We start from the raw sequence: 18,950 nt of genomic DNA on the forward strand, positions 1-18,950 counted from the left end.
GCCCATTTAGCTCCCCAAGTCCGCAATAATTCTTAGCAAGAGCTTTATCTTTGGGCAAAATGAAACGCGTTAGCCTATGTAGAGAGCTCAATTGCCCTAGTTCCCATGGCACATAACTAAGTTTCCGACAACCATCTATGTCTAGATTTCGAAGGCTAGCCAGCTTCCTTATATCCCTTGGCAATTCTTCAAGAGATCCACAACTGTAGAGAATAAGCGTTTGCAAATTCTGCAATCTCGTAATGGCATTAGGAAGCCTTTTGAGTTCATCATTGTGAGAGAGATCGAGGTATGTGAGATGCTTCAACTTGCCAATGGACCTTGGCAACTTCTCGAAATTTGTTGTATGGAGATCCAAGATGCGCAACCTCTTGAAACTTTGAATGAGTTGGCATAGATCTACTTCACTCATTGATTCTCGTTCTATTTCCCAATATCCACGAGAAGATAGAAATGTTCTCGGTGCGCCTGCTTTCAAGCGTGAGATTGGAAGTTTACCCATCAAATTGGAAGATATATTATGAGATATATGACGAATTCCTTCAGGTATGGATTTCCTATCATCCCATGCCACCCAACACTCGGTCCCCGCAACCGAGCATGCCAGATCATGCATCAAATCATGCATCTTGCAAGTTTCCTCATTTGTGTATGAATCTTTTTTAAAATCTTGAAAGAAGTTGTTCCATAGTAGATCCATGAAATATCCATGAGCAATATCTTCTAATTCTAAATGCTGACTTCTATCTAATGGTTGGATAAATCCTTCTGCCACCCAAAGATCAACCAAAGTCTGCTTCTTTATCTCATAATCTTTGGGAAATAGTGAACACAACGCGAAACATTGTTTCAAGTGTGAAGGAAGATGGTCATAACTTAGTTTGAGAACAGATATTATGCGCTCTTCCTTTTGAGACACTTCTTGGAGCTCACGATCTTTGAAATGTAACCATTCAGATTCAGTTTTCTTAAAGAATAATAAACTTCCAACAGTTCGAACAATCAATGGAACTCCAGAGCACTTTCTAATTATCTCTTTGCCAATGGCTAGCATGTCAAAATCTTGTATTTGCTCTATTTTTCGACCAGCCATTTTCATTAATAAATCAACAGATGCACTTTCAGATAAGCCCCCGAGAAAATAAGGCGGAATAGTGCCGGTGATCTCCGCAACCCAAGAAATGCGTGTCGTTATAAGGATCTTGCTACCTCCAGCACCTCCCATCAATAAAGTCTTCAAGCTCAGCCAAGTTTCTTGATCTATATTCCACACATCATCTAAAACTAAGAGGTATTTCTTTCCATCAATTTCTTCCCGCAATTTTCTTTGCAACAGTTCCATCGCAACCTCGGTTGGTTCATTCCTCTTTGCACACGCTATCATGTCTTTCACTATTTTTTTCACGTCAAATTCAGTAGAGACACAAACCCACATTTTCAAGTCAAATCTACTATCTTCATACACATATTTAGCAAGAGCCGTTTTCCCAACCCCACCAATACCAACTATCGGAAGGATGGAAACGTGCTCTTTCGCGTTTGAATCTAAAAATTCCATGACTGCCTTCTTATCATCATGTCTCCCTATAATATCTTCGTTACGTATAAACGAATGCGTCTCTTCTCTCTTTCTCCGCTCTCTCTCCCCTTGCGAATTCACAACGCGCTCGTCCAAGTGGAATTTCTTTTCATCCTTAATGGCTTGTATTCTCTCCCTTACTTCTCTTACTTTGTCACTCATCTTCAAGTTAAAAGCAAGCTGGTTTGAGCTTGAGAAAAAAGTGCTTACCTCCTTCATCATTTCATTGTTGCCCCTCAGTTCTCGTCGCATAGCTTCTATGTCAAATTCTTCAAGCACATCCTGCGCCTCATAGAAAGCGTCTTTCAGTTTCCCAACCCAAACTCGGATGTGGGGAATCTGGTGGTATTGCTCTTCTGCATGGTCCAGAAAAGGCTGAAGCATGGAGACAGTGTCCTTGAGCATCTTGAGTTCATGATTGACGCCCCTTAACTTTCCAATCGTTGCTATTGCTTGAGAACACAAAATATCAACAATCTTTTCAGCGATGATGCTAATGACAGCTTCCGCCATTTTTGTTCTCTTTCCTTGTCTCTCTGTGGATCAAAAGATGTCAGTACAGTCGTTCCAAGGCCTAAAGGCTTCTCTATACATGCATAAGAAGTTTATGTGGACGCTCACGTAAGATTGGCCAATCATAATCCTGACAAGTCTAATGTTCAACTTCTTTGGCCGACTCGAGCTGCTGAAGATAGGAATTCTCATCATCCACGCAAGCCTAAATCAGTAATGCATATGTAACCCACCTAGGTCGGGTCCAAAGTCCGCGATTGGTTTGTCTAAATCGAGCCTAATTGTACGCTGTTATTAAGAATTATGCCTGGGTTTCCTGATGAAATTGATTTTCCCCATATATCAACCTTTACAAAAAAAGCTGGCCTTTTTCATCTATATTTTTCAGGATTATCTCGAAACAGTTTCAAAAACCAATCCACAACTCTAGTTTGATTGGATGGGGACCCTCCAAATTTTCAAAAATTCCATTAATCACTTTGAGAGCGATTTGGATAGGATTAAAGAATTTCTAGATTTTGGTCAATTCATGTTTACTGGATTTTGCTATAATTATCATTCAGTGAAAGGCTCTGCTTAGTCAATATATTTATTTAAAATCCATATTCTTAGTTCAAGGCTTCATTCTTTATTTTTAATTTTTTTCAAAGGATGGCTGGTCATTCTCTAAATTCTCAGGATGGACTTGATGTATGACAAGTTGATATCATAGCTTACATTATGAATCTAGGGAAAATTACTTAGCTATAATCGGGGCAGTGTGAGGTGTGAGCTATTTGTAGTTAGTGTATGCGTACATGCATATGCAATATACGTTAGGATAGAGTTTCTTTCCTTGAAAATAGAAAGTTTTGTATGCCTCATGTATGCGTGGGTAACATGATTGGTCTGCTAACATTCTAATATGACTACTATGCCTCAGTTAAAAAACCCTTCTTCTTATTGTCACGTGGGACATTATATTATTGTAGCTGCCTGGGCAGCTTCAGCATCTAACTTCAAATGGTAAAATAATTTATGCTCATGAATCTCTGCTTTTTCCCGAATAAAAAAGGAAACATGAAAATTAAAGTATCATGTGAATGAAGTAGCATGAAAACTTTTATGCGCAAAAAAGAAATTATATGTTAGTATTGAAGTACCAATGTGCGGTGGGCTCGTAAAAGCAAGCTGATGAGGATGTTTTTTTTTTTTTTTTTATAACTTTAATGAGTTCAATGGTAAAACACTCTTGAAGCTGGCCAATCTTCTCTTTTGAGTTCTATCTGGAATTGGAAGTTGGGACAAGTTATATGTTTTTATGTGCCCATTTTGGAGAAGGCTAATAGCATAAATATGTAAATCTCGAGGGCCATATTTACACCATATAAGTCATATCTCTAAATCTAAATAAAAGACGCTGATAGTTTTCCCAAACATTCTTTATTCTGTCCAAAGATGAGTGATCTCGAGTGATGTAAAAGGATTTTGTTTTTCAATTTCGAAATATTAAGGCCAATTTGAGCCATATCATAAAAATAATCACTTGATTGACAGAAGGGGAAGGACCATAAAAAAGCGGAATTCTTTTCAGTTCAAATAGAGTGGACAACCCCATTCAAAACAAAGCTCTAGCAGAGTTTTTCAAAACATAAACAAAAAAATAATAATAAAGATAAGAGAATTAGTGTTGAAAGATGAGAAGCCTTGTTCCCTCTGACGAAGATCATAAGATTTTACAAGAAAGCTCAAATGAATTTACTTGATCTGGGTAACAATTAAGGTCCACCGAAAAAGGCTCGGTCAAACCCGAGATTGTCCATTGATCACCTCTACTCCGTAATTTATCTCGTAATTACGAAAAACTCCTCCGGCCCTACACATGGAGCAAATATTATATTTAGCTAGGATTGGAGTCTCTCACAATAAATAGCCCATCAACTCACCCATTAAAGGGGAACTTTTTTGACTTCTAAACATCTAGGCTTCCACATTGCGATCGACCTTGACACGAGCCACCAAAAAAACTCTTCAACGAGTGGCTTGACATACCTCACCAACTGCTTGGCATTCGAGCCCACTAGAATTGCCCGCTCCTCCTCTCACACTCTCTCTATTTCATCCCACCTACAATGTTACTTCTTCACGACTCTAATCCTTCCAAGAAGCTAGGGGATATCTGGAGCAAACCTCCTCAACATGTATATAATTGGAATTGAAGTATTAACTTATTAATTTGTATCTCATTACCAGTGAAACGTGTTATTCTACAAAACCCTCTTTATGGGTATCTAACCTCAATTATAGTACAAAATTCACCTAATGGGATAAAACATCCTTAAATTGGACTTTCATCAAGTGAAAAACCAATCATTCAGATACGTTTGATCAATTGAAGACATTTAGTACACCGCAGCAATTATCAACCTTGATATTATTTATATTAGATTAGCTTAGATGAGAATGGAAATTTCATCATTAGTTGAAAGAAAATTATCACGATGATAAGTTAGCCGAGGTTTCTTAGGACTTGTTTGTTTTGTGCTTTCTAAAAATGCAAAAATAGACTACTTGCTTTCTCGCTAAAATTTAACGTATTTTGGAAAGATTGACGTAGATTATGTGAAGATTTCATATCTTTCAGAACCAAAAAAATAAAAATAAAAATAAAAATCTTAACATGCGTCTGAAATGAGATGGGATAAAAACATAAACAAAAACAAAAACAAGCCTCTAGCCGTTTTGCCGATGCTTGTGAAAGCATAGAGTTTGAAATCCACTACAGGAGATGGACAAACTTGAGTTATTGAAGATAGGAATTCTCATCATCTGCGCACATTACAAGATGAGGCCTAAATCCATATGCATATGGGACCCCACCGAGCTCGAGTCCGAGGTCTGTGATTGGTTTGTCTAAGATTTTACATGCTTTTAGCGCTTACCCATCCAACATGCTTGCAAAGGCCATGTAAATGCTGGTGCAAAGTAATCACAGATTGTTTAGTTCTTGAAACGTTAAACCGATGCAGGCATGGTGAAAATAACTCGAGAGCAAATTTACCAGGAGTACAGGGGATACTGAAGTATCGAATTCGGCAGCGGCGAGCTTGAATGAATTGCAGGCAACAAGAAAAGATAAGCAACGATGAAGAAATGGTTCTTAAGTGCTGCGTGCATTTATCCTGGTCGCACATTATATAGAGAAAGAAAAGAGGAACATTCCTTTCTTATGTTGACACAACAAGGAAACCTGGGAATTGATGCCTTTCTTTGCCTCCTCAGTTACCGTTAACACAAGAAAGGGATTTCTTTGCATTTCGTTCTTGCAAAAGGGGTCACACTTGATTACTTTCTTTATTCGACGGAATCGTTCGTTCATATGCAATAATCACATTTTAGTAGGAACAGTTTTAGGGCTAAGGGTCCGTATGGTAACGTTTCAGAAAAAGTGTTTTTGTTCCCAAAGTGTTCTCGGAACACTTTGAGAACAGAAATACGTATGGTAAAAAAATGTTCCCAAAGTGTTCCGGGAACACTTTTGAGAAACAGAAGCACTTTTGGAGCAGAAACAAGAAACAAGAAAAACTTGTTTCTGTGTTCCTAGAACACTTTTTAGAAACACATTTGGAACATTTTTTAGAAACAATTGAGAATAATTTTATTTTTGAACACACTTTTTTCTCTTTTGTTTTTGCATGATGTTGACAATTGATTTTTTATCATTTTATTTTAAAAAATTAATTAAAAATATGAAAAAATTCAAAAAATTACAAAATTAACCTTGGAAGCTTTGGCCTAGCTTTAGCAACCAATTTTGAATAAAAAATATTTTCTTGTAATATTTGACATTTTGCAGATTTATTTTAATTATAAAAATAGCCGAAAATAAGGAAAATTAGTATTTGTAGTCAGAAAAATGTGCAAAAATAGTCCATATTCTTATTTTAATTCCCTTTTCATTTTTGTCTCTTAAATTTAAAAAAATTCAGTTTGGGACCACATGCCTCTTCATTGAACATAATCATAAATTGACTAAAAAATTTCATTTTAAATCATTTTAGCCAAAACTTTTACTTTTAGAGTCATGACATGAGATTTTGATACCTTGCATCTTATTTCAGTCCTAATGTTTGGAAAAATTGCACAATTGGACTAAAAGGACCTAAATGCACAAATATTTTTCATTTTAGTCCTCAATTTCACTCAAAGTGCAATTAATATTTTTCTAAGGTCCCCGTTTAAAGGTAATCATATTTTTAACTACTTGGAAACATTTACCTGTAACTCATAATTGTAATTTTTCCTATCTATAGAAAACATATTTGATGTTCTCGTTGTCTAATTCCAATTCGTCTTCTCTTTCATTCTTTTTTTTGTAGTTGATCTTGTCCATATCATCATTTGATAAATCGTGCATAAATTACTTATACATATATTGGTCCAATTTGATTTAGTAAATTGAACAAATGAGATTTAATTTGATTTAGTAAGTTAAAAAGATAAATACATTTTAATTTTAATATATATAGTCCCCTTAATTAAATGAAAAAAATTAAGAACAATTTTTTTGTAGTTACCAAAGGCATTTCTTTTCTTCTTCTTTTTTGTTCCAGAACAGAAATTTTATACGATTACCAAACGTGTTTCTATTCTTTTTTTATTCGGGGAATAGATTTTTTTTGCGGTTACCAAACGCGTTTTTGTTCTAAAAAATCGTTGCTGGGAACAGAAACTGAAAAAAATGCTTATGTTCTAAAAGTTGTTCTGGGAACAAAAACGTTACCATACGCAGCCTAAAAGAAATGTTTGAGTGTTGACACCTGAATTTTTAGTCAGTTTTCCTTTAATTTTATTTTCCAAAATTCATTAAAAATTCACAAAAAATCAAAAAATTATAAAATAAACATTGGAAACCTTGGCCAAGCTTAAGGAACCAATTTGGAACAAAAAATAATTTTTCATATTTTTCGCATTTTTTTAATATTTTCGAAAATAGGAAAATACTTGAAAAATTCATAAAAAAATGCTTTTCGAGGTCACAAAAATACACAAAAATGTCCAATATTTTTCTTTTAATTCCCTTTCAATATTGACCTCAAGAAAAATCAAAAATTGAGTTCAATTTTAGGTGTTCCTTCACAATGCCTAAGGTTGAATTTACACAAAAATACCAATTGAGTCTTTTTATTTGCAATTTTTTGCACATTTGGAGTCTAGACATTCAATTGTGGTCCCTTTGAACTTCAATTTGATCAATTGCACCCTCAATTGCATGAATTGCATGAATTGGACAAAATCTTTAAAAATTTCGCAATTAAGTCCCTCAATTTTGCAATCTTTGAAATTACTTTCAATTGAGGAACTTTCTTTGCAAAATTGGACCACCCCTAGGGTTTTGACACATTCTGAATCAATTGGCATAGGTCTCATGATCCAATTTAATCAAATTGACACTCAATTGGACTTTTTCCCCAATTTGGGCAAATTGAAAAATTTGGGGTTTTCATATAAATTGATGGGAACTTTTGGGAAAAATTGAATTTCTAGATAATATCCAGGCCCCTAAGTCCAATTTTGAAGATTAATTGCAAAAAATCCAAGTCAATTTTGTTTAATTTTGAAAATTGCGCGAAGTTCATTGTCTAAACCGGTTCGGACCGGTCTGACCGCCGGTCGGACCGGTCGAACCGGTCCAGCACAGGGTCATCTTCCTCACAGAATCGCACGAATATGCAGATTTGAGCGGCGAACTTCAACGATCAAATTGACGTCCAATTCGATACTAATTAAACGAATTGACTTGGGGTTTTTGATGTTCGGGTCGAGCTCAGTCGATCACCACCTTCGGCGTGACCGGTCGTCGCCGGAGCGTGGCTGAATCAGCGGTCAAAGGCACGGTGGTCCGAAAAGTCAACATTTCTGAAAACAAGTGAAATTGGTGTTCGTTTGAGCTCGACCGGAGATCTAACGGACATTGGACGGAATCCTAATGATTCCGTCACCGTCCGGCGAGCCTAGACTCGTGTGAATGGCACGTGAGGGCCTCGGCCAAGCTTCACTCGCGCGCGCCCAATTTGAAATCCGAGTATAAATAGCCAAGAGAGGATTCTAGAAAAGGAGAGGCTCATTCGTGCTCGCATACTAACGGAATAGAGAGAGAAAGAGAGAGCGAGTAGTGAGAGAAGGTCTAGAGAGCTTCATTGTAGCTCGCCGGAGCTCGTTCTGCAAGGCGGTCGTCCGGCCAATCCAGGCCATTCCAAGCCGTGAAACCACTTCCAGAAGTTCGTCCGAAGTTCGGGGAAGCTATCGCCACCAATATTGCCGCCCGAAACCGCTTGGATCGGTAAGTTGAGCTCTCAATTTTCTCACTGTGCATTCATGGCGACTTGACCTCCCGAACTCCATTCTTGCAATTACCTTGTGCCTTTTACTCCTATTACATCTCTGACCTCGTTCGCAACTTACTCTTGCATTGATTCTGTCCAAATCTCCCGAGTCGAGCCTCCAACATCATACGGTCCGGCCGAGCACCGGCCGGGCCATTCTAGCCCTCGCGAGCTCGATCTGAGCTCGAGGTAAGTTTCCTTACCTCCTCTTCTAGCTTCTCTGTAATAGAATTGAACTATTGTGCTCTGTGCTTCGTGATTGAACTGCGCAACTACGAGACTGTGTGTGTTTGATTAGTTGTGATTTCGTGGATAGAATTGTCTGATTTTCAACTATGTTGATTCGAGGGGTGAGAGGAGTTGATCGGCGGTGGTTTCACGTCGATCCGGCGAGATCTCACCGTTAGATCTCGCCGGAGGAACCATGGCCGTCCGTTTGGTGTCGTCGCGAGGAAGAAGAAGAAGGTGACGTGGCAGGTCGGCGGGTCAAACGAGTTGAGTTGTCGACGTACGATAGGGTCGGCTCGGATCTGAGTCGGCTCGGCCGTTGGCGCGAGCGGGCTGACTCAAATCTGATCCAACGGCTGAGAAAATTAGGTAGGTTTGATTCTCGGCCGTTGGATCTTCGTTTAGTATTTTCGAAAATTTGATATATTAGATAGAAAATAAGAAATCGTGAAACGGCGCCGTTTTAGTTAGTGTTAGGCGACGTCGTTTAGGGCATATAGGGATTGAACGGCTCGGATTGAGCTTAGGTTAGATCGTGGCCGTCCAAGATGTTAAGTGATGCGGTGACGTTTTGTGTAAAAGACCGAAAGCGGCGTCGTTTTGTGGTTTAGGAGTTTTAACGGCCCGGATCGGTTCTAGCTTGAATCGCGGCCGTCCTTTAGATGTTTAATGCGTCGCCGTTTCATGTAGTGATAGAACAACGGCCGAGATCGAATCCGATGTCTTAATCGTGGCCGCCCATTCAATGTTAGAACACGACGTCGTTTTAGCTAGATCGAATCGACGGCCGAGATTAATTTCGAAGTTGATCTCGGCCGTCCGTTTATTTCTTTTATATTCGAATATTCAGAATTCATTTTAGAAAATAGAAAATAAATATAAAAGAGGAAGCGGCGCCGTTTTTGGTGTTGCGGGTGAGTCTACGGACGGTCGGACCGGGTTGACCCGGTCCAGTTTATTAATAAAAAAAATAATAAAAAATAAAAAGAAATTTCCAAAAAATCCAAAAAAAAATTGTAAAAATACTTAGAAAATTCATAAAAATTCCCCGTTTTTCATAATAAATTTCTAAAAATTTCTAGATCGATTCGGGACTCATAAAGTCTGGATCGAAAATTTTTTAGACTTCGAGGGTCGATTAATTTCGATCCGGAAAATTCTCAATATTTTTGAAAAATAAATAAAAATTCCAAAAAAAATAGAAAAAATTAGAAAAATTCAAGAAAATCACAAAAAATGAGAAATGGCCACATTCAACTGGCCAAATCGAAATTTTGTGATTTTCGGGTCCCAAACCCCAAAAATGACCATTCTACCCTTCCGGGCCATTCGCCCCCCCAAATTTTTACCCAAATCACCCCGACACCCACATTTGATTTTTTTGTATGGGCCGATAGGGCCATTTTAGACATATCGAACCTTGATTGATTGATTTGATCGCTTGTATTGATTTTGATTGCGCATTAATTTTTCTGATTGTGATTGATTAGGATAAAAATTCCGATCTGCGTGAAAACTTAGAATTGTTAGGGCCTACCTCACCCGATATTACATCCGTATGAATTCTTAGGTTAGAAAAACAATTAACATCGGTAACCGAAAGGGCGTCAAATATGAAATTTGGCGTAACCAAGTCCCCGGACCCAAAATCTCTGGTTTTCGCGGAACCGAACGGTTTCTCCCGACCGCTCGGTAAGGTTTTCCGATCGTACCTTCCAATAAATCGATCGGTGGTGACTCCAAAATTGCATGTACACATCGCACATGCCACCCGACCACACAAGGTCAATTTCGATATTTGAAAAATTTCACCCGACATCGCGATTCGAGTAATGGGTCTTGGGAGAGACCCGCGATCCCATAAAAATATATATAAAAGGGGGGATCGGCTCGTTAACCCTACTCGCCCCCGCCGGAACCTAAACGATCCGGACCGACGGAGAGGGTCGCGACATTGAGTTACAACCCAGAACATCAGCAAGTATTTGATCTTCCAAGGAATCTCACAACGGTTAAATTAGTTTTAAAATGGTTGAAACAGTTATATCTTTCATATTGCATGGTCTTTCTTCAACCACCATGAAATATTTATCTAATCAAAGTTTTTTCTCTTTGCTTTTCAATTTTATAAACATAGATATGTTGATTTTAACAATTAGGTACTCTTTACAATAATACTTTTTTTTCTTATGATTCGATTGAGTGTGTGTGTCTATATATATATATATACACACACACTAATACTTTACAATAATACTTTTTTTTCTGTTTCTGTATCTTTTTAATGCATTATGAAATTAGACATTGGCTTTCTTTTTGCTTTGGTTAATTATAATTATGCGCTAGTCTCAACGCCCATTGGCAGGCAAAGGCTATACGTTACTGTCCGTTATGGTATTAAATATTTTGCTGAACATTACGAAATTATAATTTTGGAAAATAGTATGAATATAATTTCGAACATAATGTTAAATATGCATCTCAACTAACAATTAGTTTTAGGTGATGTGGCTAGAGCATTCTAGTCATCAAGATATTTTCTGTTGACTATTGGAGTCTTGCTTATCTTTCTGGATATGATTGTGTAAGAATCTTAGTACACTCTGGGTTGTAGACCTCATGAATTTTGAGTATCCCCGTTCTATGTCTGTAAATGCACTTTTTTTTTCTCTCTTGTATATTAATTGCATAACTGCAATGTCATGCCAGAATTTCACTTTGATTTAGTTGATTATACTTCTCTTTAATTCAATTTTATGGCTGATTACTTCCTTATGATTCAATGGTATCTTTAGCACTACCGAGGGGGTTTCATTCATGGTCTCATCTTTGAAATCATAAAGGCTACGTGAAATAACAGAAACTTCTATACATTATCAGGAATCTATGTAAGGCATTGCCATGTCATCTTCTCCAACTTCTTTCACAATCTTACGGGCATAAAGCTTGAATCATGTGTTTTTTTTTTTATAACCGAGGATCCGCAGGTTTACGCAACGGCTTGCGCCTGTGTCAGCATTGCGTCAATACCTCGAGGGGAGCTAGCACAGCGGCCCACCAGCCGTGGCCCCTCACTTAAGTCACAAAGTCGAGTTGGGAGTTTCGAACCAGTGACTTAGCGAGGAATAGCACGCTCTCACCCAACTCGGCCATGCGTGGGTGGGTAGCTTGAATCATGTGTTTGCAGTCACTAACAACAAGAGATTAATATCCTTGTTCTTAACCATTGACTGATTCTTCACAAAAATATATATGGCCCTCCTTTAGCAAATCTCGAAAGCGTTGTGTAATGTGGCTTTTGGTATTTGATCTAAAAAAACCATACCAAAAAAAAAATAAAAATCAATTGACAAGAAAAGTAACTGGAAATTTAAAAAGAATGATGACTCACCTTGTCATCAAGGAGAACCTCCTGCTTCTTTTAGAGTTAAGTATTTTTTTTTTTCAAACTTAAAGTAAAGAAACCTCTAAATATTAAAAGTTCAAACAATATTTGAATTTCAAGATTCATGACCCGTAAAACAGGCGCTCTTCAAATAAATGATTTGACAATAGAGAAAATTCTAGATATCGGTGAAAGGAATTTTATTAAAAAAATTACATCTATGCATATGTAAACGCTTATTTTTCAACCATTTAGTACCAAAATGTGCACAATCATGGAAAACAAAACTTTATCGCTGATTATCTGGCCCTAATTAAACAATAAAGTAAATGTCAAGTTGGGATAGTAATGTCGCTAGTTGCTATCGCTTGATATTCTCTCTAATCTAAGAAATTCCTTCGGTCCTGCATATATACTTTGCTTAACACGAGAGCGAGAGATGAAAATTTAATTTGTGTATGGAAAATGTGTTGCATAAAGCCAAAGCTGGGCAAGCTAACAATAGATTCTCATCTCTCGCTTTCGTACTAAGCAAAGTATATATGCAGGAATAGGTGGAATTTCTCAAGCACTGGCGACCGGTGACATTACAATCCAATCTTCACAATTGCTTCAATGTTTAATCAGGGGAAGATAATTAGTGATAAGAATTTATATTTTGGGATTATTGCGCAAATTTTGGTGTTAAATGTTTAAAAATAATAGGCAGATTTTATCTTATGCATCATTCCTATCGCCAGTATGTTTTATATGTATGATTTTCTCTTTTATCGAACCACACGTCTAAAGATCGCTTATTTTACGAACTACGAATCTTGCTTCTGATAAAGGGTGTAGTCATATTCAAATTTTGTTTGAACTTTTAATGTGTAGGGTTTTCTTTACTTGAAATTTGAAAACAAACATTAAATTACGAGTTTTGACACTACGGAATGCTATTAACATTCTTGTAGATGAGGAGGTGAGTCGTTGTTCTTCTTGATGAGGAGATATGTATCCGCAAAAGACCGTCATGAAGCGAAAAGCTAATCATTCAATAGTTTAATCAATGGAAGTCATTTAGAATATCACATCAATTGTCAAACCTAATGTTATTTATATTACATTATGTTAGAATTGACATTTTGTATAATATCCATGAAAAGTTAAAAACTAATTTATTAATTGCCCCTAAGGCAACTATCTTACTTCCATGCAATCTCTGCGATCACCTCATTTACTACATGAAACTTAATGTAGGCACCCCACCTCAATTATTCACAGAAACCTCTTAAGATAATACAAGAGTACATAATAATACATAGTGGAAAATATTTAAAGGAGAAATACTAATAGCGAAAGCTCCCACGTCATCAACGCCCATACACACACACACACATGTACATATTCCGTTAGAATAAAGTAGAAGAAACCCTAATCATCTCATTTTTTAGGGCAAACTCTACTCATCTCATTTAACATTTTACATATTAGAACAGCATGTGAACATCAACTTGCCTCTCTGTCAAAAAAAAAAAACATCAACTTGCCTTACTTATGAAATTGAATGTAATCTTTTGCATATGAAACATTTTCCTTAAAAAATGTCATAGCCAAGGCCCACATCTAGATCGGATTTCTTTAATCTCGTTGGTGAATGGTGCAAATCTTATATGTAATTTGGGCGGCTTACTTACAGTGTGTATGAAAGTTGAAAGTAAAAGAAGCACTCTGGGGTGCTGCATGGGAACCATTTACATGTTTAACTTATTGTTAGTAGTTATATCACGTTTGTCCCAATTTAGTTTTGGTCTTTACTCCTAACTTCAGCTCTCACAATCCCCGGATATGTAAGATATTACATCCAATTTAATAACTAAGGCAAATTGATGTTGATATATCGCTATAATAAAATTTTATTAGATTAATTATATGATGAAGTTTCTCCTACTTGTAGAGTAATATGTGTGATTAATCTCAAGGGAAGAGGGAGGAAATAGAGCTTTGTGATGATGTGGGTCAACCATTAAGCTCCCTTTTAATTCACTTTCTTATGTATGCGTCGCAAATGACCCGTAGTAAGATAGAAACAAAGAAGGTAATCAAGAGGATCGGAGTTAATTAAGTTTTTCTTAAGACCTATTTGTTTGTACTTTTTAAAAAGAAAAATATATGTTTACTTTCCTGCTAAAATTTTAAAATGTTATTCAAAGTAGAATAAAATTATGAAAAAATTATATCAGTATTAGTTATAAATAATTTGTTCGCATAGTAAAAATGTCATATGTTTGTCTGTGACAAGATAAGATTAAACAAGAAAAATAGACAATTTCAAATAAAGGCATGAAGTGCCCTCATTTTTTTAAATAATGGCTTGAAATGGACCTTGTTTTAAGTAAGGGCCTAAAATACCCTCATCATTTCAAAGAATGGCTTTCCCAAAGGCATTTTGTCATTTATTTTTTTTTCTATTTTTTGTTTTCTTTCTTTTTGTCCATTTCTTTTTTTCCTTTTTAAATTGTTTCTTTTTTTTCCTTCCTTCTCGGGCGAGGCATCGAGGAGGGTGATGAAGACAACCCTTGGCTCACCTAGGTGAGGGCAACTCATGAAGCCCCGAGACCGGCCACCGGCGAGAAGGAAGGAAAAAAGTAAGAAAAAAGAAATGAAAATAGAAAAAGGAAAGAAAGTCAATGAAAACAAATAACGAAAATGTCATTGGTCAGGCTCTTCTTTTAAAAAATAAGGACGTTTCAAACCCTTATTTGAAATAATGTCCATTTCATATCCTTATTTAAGAAAATGAGGTCACTTCGAGCCTTCTTTGGAATTTTTCTAAAAAACAATGTATAAAAATTTATCAAGCCAAGCCCTTAGCTATTCCCGTGCTTGTGAAAGACCATAACATTATGTTTCGGTTTGATGGGCCCTCGTTTTCCTCTTTTCCTTGCTTTTACTTTTTGCAAATGGTTAATGCCACAAAAACCCCTAAACTATTTTCATTGTGACACAAATAATCCGAACTGTTGTTGTATTACCAAAAAGTCCAAATGATGCACGCTATGACACAAATACTCCAAACTTTTTGTGTATCACAGAAAATCCTGAACTTATACGATTGTGATAAATATGCCCTAGATTGAACTGAAATAAATGACATATATGCCATACATGTATAAGTTTGGGTTTTTTTCATGACACAAATAAAATTTTGGAGGTATTTGTGTCCCAACAGTAGAGTTTAGGATTTGTGATGACACAAAAAACAAGTTTAATTTTTTGGTGGTGTTTGCCCTTTAGCCGGAAGACGACTGGAAAACGTGTCGGTGAAGCAAAGCCGTAATTTTCCACAATGCATGACGTCCGGAACTTTGACATTCGTCTGGAGGCAGCATTATTAACTACTTCTTGAAAAATGAACTTCTATTGGCACTTCAGAATGCCAATTGTCTAACCGCTATCTTTGTCAAAATGCTCGACATTCTTCCAGTTATCCATTGCAATCTTTGTCGCTATGCTTTGCCAGATATCAGAGGAAGTTGAAGGTATTGCATAGGCAATGCTCCTCTCAGAATGCCACCTCTTCTTAGCAAATCGCTGCAATTGGCTCTGTCATATCTAATGAAAAATAATTCTATAACAGAGGATTGGGCTTCGACACAGAATTTGTTGAAACTTCTGAAAGGGATTACATATTTGCAAGTAAAAAACCTTGTCACATCAGAAGTAGACCATAAGATCCCAACAAAACTCAAATAAGTCTACTTGATCTGGCTAACATATTAAGCCCAACGTAAAGACCAGGCCAAGCCCCGAGATTGTCCATGGATCACCTCTACTCCATAGCTTGCCCCATATATTTTGAAAGTCCTCTGTCCCAACGCATGGAGCGGCGACCATATTTAGTTAAGAGTGATGATATGAAAATGGAATTATGATATAGCTGAGTCTCTTTGGAGATAAATAAAAATAAAAAGGCAAAATATTCTGCCAAGTTACCTATTTGGCGTGGTTCAAAATAGAAGAACATCAATTGAATTCGTGCTTTATCCGCAGGTTATGACCAATCTCGTACCATTCTTCTCCGGGTACATGTTGTTGCCATCCCTAAAATGATTACAAAATTGGGCTACTGCGCCTTGAAAGATGTTGAAATTGCTCAAAGCCTGCGAGGTAAATTAAGACCCAAATGCAACAGTAAAAAGGGCAACTTATTAAGGATTCGTTTGATTCGCAAAAAATGAATCATCTGAAAAAAAAATTTCCTAAAAATGATTGTTTGTATTACCTGTAAAAATGAACTAAAAAAAAAAATCTTTTCAGTCATCCCATTGCTTCCACCTAAAGTTCTGTACCGGTTAGGCATGGCTGGTTCGTTAGAATCGCCGGTTCCGATTTAGGAACCGGCGGTTCCGATTCCTAGAAAAAGTGGAATTGGAACCGGCCCTTGAAGGGGCCGATTCCGGTTCATTTTTTTAAAATTAATTTTTAAAATAATAAATAATGAAATAAACATAATAAATTATAAATTATAATCAAATTGTACATTGTAATAAAATTTGGAAAAAAAAAAGAGTGGAGGAATGGGCTTAAACTTAATGAATTATCATTAAGCGCCTACATATCTTCTTGGGGATAGAAGAATCAAAGCCTGTTGACGCCTAAATTTTGACTAATCTATTTTTTGCATAAAAATTATAAAAATCATCTCACATATTTATTTTGAGCATACATTGCATTGGCATATAATTTGGCAAGTAGAACACTTAATTTAGCATGAGTCTAGACTAGGCACGGGATGGAAAAATACACCGAGAAGATTTGAAACTTCAGGGACTGTATTGCAAATACTTAAAACTTCAGGGACCGTATTGCAAATACTTGAAACTTCGGGGACTGTATTGCAAATACCAAAAGAAGATGGAGAAAGGAAGATGGTGAAGAGAAGATAATGAAGAGAAGATAATGAAAGGAAGATGGTGAAGAGAATATGAAGAAGAGAAGATGAATATGAAGAAGGGAAGATGAAAATGGAAGGTGGAGAAATAAACATGAAGAAGAGAAGATGAAGATGAAGAAGAGAAGATGAAAATGGAAGGTGAGGAAATGAAGATGAAGAAGAGAAGATGAAAATGGAAGGTGAAGAAATGAAGATGAAGAATGAAGGATGAAGAACTTTGCCTATAAAAGAGGAGGAGAATGAGAGAGTTTTTGGAAAGAGTGGGAGAGAATTGAGAGAGTTTGTGAGAGAAATTCTTTAGAGAGGAAAAAGAGAGCTCTTGGGGGGTGAGTGGAAGAGAATTGAGAGAGTTTTCGAGAGGAATTTTTAGAGAGGAAAAAGAGAGTTCTTGAGAAAAATCAGAAGAGAAAATTCCAAAGTGAAGAAAAGAGTTTTAGTCGAGCATCATCTTCGACGAGTCCCGACATATATTTCGCCTCTCGCCACCCAACAACGTCATTGCTTGCCATTTCCGACGACGGCCGCGTTCTTCCAGCTCCGAGATCTTGAAGGGAACTATAACGTGTACGTGAGTAAGATTTTGTGTAATAGAAGGTAATCATTTCCATCTCGATCTACAAAATGTAATCGTTTGGTTTGAACATTTGTTTGTTTATTTTAGACATGCCACGTGTTCCAAAATTTAACATTATTACGTGTTAATTTATTTTTGTAAATACTCGTGATTGGCTACGTTTTCTTTCTTTCTAAATCATCCATGGTGTATATCGCACAAAGTTCAATATTTTGCATTCTCATAAAAAAGAAGAAAAAACCAAAAAAATTGCATCTTTGAATTTCATGTAAAATCCATCAAAATTGCCAAATCAAATATTTTTCATGAAAATGGTACCGAAAGGGCGTTAGAGTAATCTAGCGTAACCAAATCCCCGAATTCAAAATCTCTGGTTCGCGGAAATAAGATAGTTTTCTCCCGCTATTTTATTTAGGTTTCTAATCAACCTACCGAAAATGATTAGTGGCGACTCCAAATTCAAAACACATTGCATGTTAATTATTTGAACCTTAAGTTGCGATTTGGTATGGACTTGGGAGAGTCCGAGTTAGGTTAGTTAATTAATTAACCTGATAATCCATTAGCCTGGAATTTAACTTGTTTATTTTTTTTAGAAGGTCGCGACAAAGCCCATGTAGTTTTTTTACCTTTGATAACCCCAACTTACTTCATCATCAATTGTCGCTACCCGTTGTGGTACCTATGGCGGTGGTATCTCCATAATCCTCACTAAAAAATTCGTGTTCTCGATCCAGCTCTTGGTGTCGAAATCTAGCCTTCGTCTAATCGTCGACACAAGTTTGAGCTTCCACAGACTCCGGACTTAATCTTGAACGGTGAGAGTCCAAAACTAATCCTCCAGCGATAAATGTTTGTTCAACTGCAATTGTTGAAAAAGGAATTGCTAATATCCGGCAAGCAATGAGGGCGAGAACTGGGTAATCGATTAAGTAACTCTTCCACCACTCCAGGATTTGAAAATTTATACTGTGTTTGGCATCACGAAACTCAAATCGAGTGGTTAAATATTTTTCTAATTCAGAAATACTATTTGTTGCCCCTCTTTTTTTTTTTTTTTTGTCTACTCTTGAGCATATTGTACTCTCTACTAAGTGAACCAACGGCTTCGCTTCGTGATGCAATAGGTTGTAAAGATCCACAATTACTTAAACCATATCTACTACAAAATTCTCTATATAATACTACTATCGATTCTTTAACATCTCCTTGTATATTTGAAATATATATTGCATCTTCAAAATGTAAATAATCATAATAATACACATTCAGATAATCTAGTAAACCATCTAATTTAATACGTGGATAAAAAACAATACCAACTATATAAACAAGAGGAATTTTGAAATAATAATGCAACCATTTTTCTC

The 18,950-nt window shown here is 36.5% G+C and overlaps 3 protein-coding genes across 3 annotated transcripts in view; all 3 read right to left on the reverse strand.

Annotated features, from left to right (window-relative positions):
- Positions 1 to 18,296, reverse strand: part of LOC115748512 (putative disease resistance protein RGA4) — a 19,225-nt gene extending 929 nt beyond the window's left edge. Inside the window, exons 1-3 of the mRNA XM_048279947.1 lie at positions 18,293 to 18,296; positions 13,516 to 13,519; positions 1 to 1,545 (exon numbers count right to left, since the gene is read on the reverse strand). The exon at positions 1 to 1,545 is cut by the window's left edge and continues 929 nt beyond it. Coding sequence (XP_048135904.1) covers positions 1 to 1,545; positions 13,516 to 13,519 — 1,549 coding nt within the window. The 5' untranslated portion in view covers positions 18,293 to 18,296. The remainder of the gene's footprint in view (positions 1,546 to 13,515; positions 13,520 to 18,292) is intronic.
- The window catches only part of LOC115748459 (putative disease resistance protein RGA4), a 247,340-nt gene that overhangs the window by 163,710 nt on the left and 64,680 nt on the right, over positions 1 to 18,950 (reverse strand). The window lies entirely within an intron of this gene.
- Positions 1 to 18,950, reverse strand: part of LOC115744916 (glutamine synthetase leaf isozyme, chloroplastic) — a 645,880-nt gene that overhangs the window by 50,396 nt on the left and 576,534 nt on the right. The gene's annotated exons all lie outside the window — the stretch shown is intronic.

This window comes from Rhodamnia argentea, chromosome 6, assembly GCF_020921035.1.
Source record: "Rhodamnia argentea isolate NSW1041297 chromosome 6, ASM2092103v1, whole genome shotgun sequence".
NCBI lineage: Eukaryota > Viridiplantae > Streptophyta > Magnoliopsida > Myrtales > Myrtaceae > Rhodamnia > Rhodamnia argentea.